The sequence below is a fragment of the Triticum aestivum genome, chromosome 1B (genome assembly GCF_018294505.1).
Source record: "Triticum aestivum cultivar Chinese Spring chromosome 1B, IWGSC CS RefSeq v2.1, whole genome shotgun sequence".
In the NCBI taxonomy this organism is placed as follows: Eukaryota; Viridiplantae; Streptophyta; class Magnoliopsida; order Poales; family Poaceae; genus Triticum; species Triticum aestivum.
In genome coordinates this window covers 543,193,462-543,198,347 of record NC_057795.1, presented here as the reverse complement: position 1 = coordinate 543,198,347, position 4,886 = coordinate 543,193,462, and the positions used below count along the sequence as shown (strand labels likewise).

The 4,886-nt window shown below is 45.8% G+C and overlaps 1 protein-coding gene across 2 annotated transcripts; it reads right to left on the bottom strand.

Moving 5' to 3' along the window:
• Positions 1–885: 885 nt before the first annotated feature.
• Positions 886–4,426, bottom strand: LOC123137124 (serotonin N-acetyltransferase 1, chloroplastic). 2 transcript variants are annotated; one of them, XR_006467767.1, is made up of 8 exons: positions 4,177–4,426; positions 4,012–4,097; positions 3,262–3,325; positions 2,189–2,375; positions 1,995–2,094; positions 1,756–1,856; positions 1,562–1,671; positions 886–1,265 (listed from the first exon to the last, which is right to left on the bottom strand). XR_006467767.1 is itself a non-coding variant. In XM_044556727.1 (8 exons), exons 1-8 carry the CDS (start codon positions 4,212–4,214, stop codon positions 1,186–1,188), a joined length of 750 nt encoding a protein of 249 aa, XP_044412662.1. In that variant the 5' UTR covers positions 4,215–4,426; the 3' UTR covers positions 886–1,185. The 2 variants fall into 2 exon arrangements, 1 of the variants encoding a protein (XP_044412662.1); XM_044556727.1 differs by having other exon boundaries at positions 1,562–1,655.
• Positions 4,427–4,886: the final 460 nt, after the last annotated feature.

Below are 4,886 nucleotides of genomic sequence, written 5' to 3'. Positions count from 1 at the left end.
GGGTCCATCACCTTGTGCGAGATTCTAATTGTGGCCAGACTTCCCGGCCCCCAGACGACGGACCTGCAAACCGCCAAGAAACATCATATCCTCGATCACTTCATCAGCTCGCGGGTTTGGCGCTGGGAATCGGACAGAAAAACCGTCTGATTGATCAGTCGCTGCTAGTCACTGGTAAGAGCGTGTGATGACAATTTCTCGCCAAAAAAAAGCGTGTGATAATAATAATAACCTCTTCTGGATGGTCGGGGTTTGTTAGGCTTACCTATCACGATTCACGCGCCCGGTCGATCTTCCCTTCCAGCTGCGTGATATGATATCACTGTCGTGGAGGGCGCGCACTGCGTGTGTAGCCCGCACGCCATGGCAGGATTCCCTAGCAAGACAACGTACGTACTTGACTGGCGGCAGTGCATAGAAAAACAAGCTCCCGTCCCATTTATTCGGATCGGTTGGAGGCTGAAACGTGCAGACAACCACGGACCATAGCTTCAGCACTATTCGCCTTCTGGAACCGATCTGCGAGTACGTGTAATACAACGGATGAATGGAAGAGGACAGCCACAAGATGTGGTCAAGAACGCACGCGCGCTGACCGCGTGCGAGCAGCGGCGGAGGCTTGTCGTTGACGGCACAGGTTGGCCGCCGGTGACATCAGCTGCATTGAGTGGCTTGGCTTGTCGGCCAGCGAGATGAAAAGCCTCCACGGCACGACCCAGCTCTCCAGCTTCAGTGGATGGTGATGGCCAGCATGAGACGATCCCATATGCATACATTACAGACGCTGCTCGAAAAATCTCACGCGTTAGTGACAAGAACAGTCGAGAGACCGACTGATTACTGGACCGACCGAGTGAACGGCGACGCGATGTGGACCTGGACATGTTGATTGGAAGAACAATTTCTCGACTTCCACAGTCGTATAATAATGTTCGGTGTGGCTGTCTCCTTCGCAGTACTAAAACAGGGATACTTTACTTTCCTAGCAGTTACATACAGACCAACAGGACTTGGGACTGGGAGAGAGCCGGTCGCACCAGATATTGCAAATGGCCATCGGCCACTCGAGTCACTGTTATACACAGCTCAGCTCCTGGAAATATTCTTCTGCACTGGAGCAGACTGTGCCGGTCGTCGGGCGTCGGTCTTGCGGAAATGAGGCGGGTGCCCGGGCTGCCACCGGAGCTAAACTCTGGGGTACCAGAACATGCCCTTGATGCCCTGGGGGTCAGCTTCGAACCCCATGTTCTTGTAGAAGTCCACCACTGCAAATTAATCAGAAGGAATCAAGGACCACGAACAATGATTCGTTAGCAGCCTGATGAAACAGTATATACTACTGTGCCGCATTATCTGCATCCGGCTATGAACAGAACATCCACTTTCCTCGCTACGTCGCCCCGAAGCAAAATGGTATTGATGCGCTGCAGAATGTGTGTATACCCAGGAATACAGTTCTAGTATCTAGCAATTCTACTTGGATTAAACAGGACCTGCAAATCTTTTGTATGCTTTTGACAGAAGAAGTTCCTGTGTGTTGTGTGGGGATCGGATTCTGTACCTTTACTGTCTGCAAAGAGTGTGATGTTGCTGATGTCCCTCTGGAGCAGAGTACGGATCACTTTCTCCATGAGTGTTTTACCAAGACCTTGACCCTGGAATGATCAAGTTCTAAGCCACTACAAATGAATCTTTGATACAACAACTAGAAAAGGAGGACTCAGACACAAAGCAGAAAAGTCTTCACTAATTCACCTGATAGGAAGGATCGACAAGGACGTCCCAAATTGTAGCATTGAACACATGGTCTGAAGTTGCTCGTGCCATACCAATTAGTTGCTTCCTCTCTTCTCCCTCTGTCAAACAACTTCTATACTAAGATGTTCGTCAGCTAGAAAAATGAATTTCTGCAAATAATCTTTAGATTAGGAAACTGGTTTAACTTATTAGCACGGATCACACAAGATCCGGTAACAATTAAACAATGCAAGTACCTGTTTCCGAAGACCTAGTTATTGAATGTAGTGTGGCGACCAAGTAGCTGTTTCTTAAGGATGCCGCTATTTTTGTCAGAGGTCTGCGTGGCCATCCTACCTATGAGATGAACATTACAAAACTAAATATTTGTTGTAGGATAAATCACTAACACTGCAGGACAAAACATCAAAGTGCTTTGAAGAAAGATCACCTTGTCACATAAGGCCTGGAGATCATATACATCAATATCACCAGCTGAAGAAAATAAGATCTGTTCTGTGCTACCATCAGGGAGTGTCCTTTCTAGGAGCACTAATTCCTCAGGCACAATTTCTTCTTCTTCAAGTGGTGTGGATGGTGGCTCTACTGTCTCTGTACTATTGCTAGTTTTTAAAAACCTATGAAGCAAAAGCATTGGGTTTTTCCCCCATAAGGTACAAATTTCAGAAGCATGATATGCAACTGTTGGATAATACTCTAAAGGTATGTAACATGCAAGAAAGATTGTGAGTTTCAGGCTCGGTGTTCAGTATAATATTTTGAGACTCCCCTGTTAAGTGTATAATAAAAAGAAAATATCAAACTACTTGTTCGGCGAGTGGCTTCTTGGCAGCAGTCAGAGTTTCTTTCCTCGACACTTTATTCGGGGTTCTATCATGCTTCTGTCAAGCCTGGGTGGAATCCCGTGCTCACTTCGTTGGGGCAGTCACACTGGATCTTGCATACTCAACAGGGGCATAGGGTCTCTGTGGTGCAGCGAGCACGTTTTCAGCAGAGTTGCAGTATGGTGTGTTCTTCTGGCCGTACTCAGATGTCCATTGGTTTGTGGGTGTTCGGGTGTTGCGTTTGCCGTGATGTGTATGGGCTCTGGGCCTAGTATGCTAGGCTGGTTGAGTCCATTCTATCGGTTTTCGGCTGGTTTTTCTACTTAATGGAGAGGTGGAGCTCCTGCTTCTTGCTCTGAAGAAATGAAGACCTGAATTTTAGCAGGATCATTTTCCTGCCAACATGATTGGGTCCCACTACACCATTGTTTGTTCTCATGATTAACATGTGCATTCCTAGATGTTACTATTACTTTCTCCTCCCATTCTTTTATCCCAGCCGAGATAATGTGGGACACCCACACGTGTTTAATGGTTTAACCTTTTTCATCAAGGTGGGAAGCTCTGGAAATGGTGTATTTGTTTGTTTTTACAGTAGTACATAGATGTGATAGTATGTAGATATTTTTTGAAGATAAACATAACACAAATTTTTTAAAGGGTACATAATGTACTTTACCCAGATTTGAGAGAGTCCCATAGACCGGCTTTCAAGGACCAAGCTGTTGCAGACCGTCTGTTCGCTGCAATCAAAACATCATTAGATCATTAGTGCTTGTCAAGTACTTATTAGTTCAGCAAATAAACATTTATGCTTCATGAACAGGTCAATAAGGGTGACAGAACACATGACGAACAATGGCCTAACAGCAACTAGAAGATGACAAAATAACAAAGGCCTGCAAGTTCATTGGACATTAAAACATTTTAAGAGACAGTACAATCAGTGGCCCCCTAGCAAGTAGGATGATAATTTTTAAGCGCTAATCTACGGTGCCACTTTACCCACAAAATGTGCAAATAGCGTGGCTGGCATTTGGGGATGGGTACAGCAACGTGCGACATAGATCGATGGCGTCTTCCAAACATTAACAAGAATTTATTTTTTTAAGGAAAGCATTAACAAGAAAGAGGAAAGTGAAGTATCGGCAATATAGCATTGTTAGAAGCTATTTGTGGTGCCGTTTCCACATTCAGTTTGTCTAATCCACATTAACCACCACACCAGTTCGATATGAGTTATGGGCCAACAAAGAAAGGGCCATTCCTGATCTATCTCAGCATATTGCCGGCTTGACCCAGGTCCTTGTTAGCCTAACATTGGACTCATCTTTACACTTAAGTTTGCTTAGAGTGAATCGAGCCCCACGATCCTGCCTGAGAGTGCCCGCTGCAATGTAACTATGTGGAAGGGAAACAGTGTATGTACCTTGGTTCCGGCTATGGAAGAACCTCGGCGCCGGCACCGTGCCCCGCGCCTCCGACCGGCATGCCGTCGGGATGCAGACGCCGCATCTGCGAAGAAAAGGAGGAAAATCAGCAAGAAACAGGTAGAGAGGGGAGCTTGATTTGATTTGAGGTTGGGGCTACTTACATGGAGGACGGAGGAGTGACGGCGAAGGCGGCCACCATCTTCGCGGCCTGCTGATTCCGGCGGCAGCTCGCGCGCTTCCGGGGAACAGGGGCGGGGTGGTGGGGAGAGGGGAAGGGGGCTCACGCGCGCGGTATGCGGCTGCGTCGCTCGCGGCCAGTCGTCGCGTCGGGGCGGTGGATAAGGTCAGGTCAGGTCAGGCCAGGCGAGAGTGGGGGAGAACGGCAGCGAAGAGCGCCGCTTTCCGAGCCGTGTTTTGCCGAGCAAGTCCAGCGCCTGGCTGGTGTGAGCCCATTTGAGGTTTTTTTTTAGTATGTTCTGTTTTTTTCACGGCACAAAAAAACAAAAAATGTTAAGTTGTAAAAAGTTGCGACAAGTATTATGGAACGAAGGGAGTAAAAAAAATCTTGCAAATTCCCCAAAGTACACTAACAAAAAGGTCTGCGATTTTGAAAAAAATAGTGATCGTGAATTAAAAAAAAATCATATTTTCCCCCAAAGTTCACGAAATCACGAAAATGTTTGTAAGATTCAGAAAAACTTCAAAAAAAATTCATGGATAAAAAATATGTTCGTGAACTTTGAAAAAGCCTATGAATTCAAAAACAAACAACTTTTGAAAATGTGAACAGATTTTTGGAAAATATGAATAATTATTAAAATTTAACATTCTCTTGGAACTATGACAACTATTGAAATTTCAAACATATTTT

Bases quoted from the DNA above. Each gene is read 5' to 3' on its own strand.
- LOC123137124 (XM_044556727.1), bottom strand. From the start codon at position 4,214: ATGGTGGCCGCCTTCGCCGTCACTCCTCCGTCCTCCAT. The intron at 4,098-4,176 runs GTAAGTAGCCCC...TTTTCTTCGCAG, and splicing joins GTCACTCCTCCGTCCTCCAT to ATGCGGCGTCTGCATCCCGA. The intron at 1,656-1,755 runs GTGAATTAGTGA...TGATCATTCCAG, and splicing joins TTGTCGATCCTTCCTATCAG to GGTCAAGGTCTTGGTAAAAC.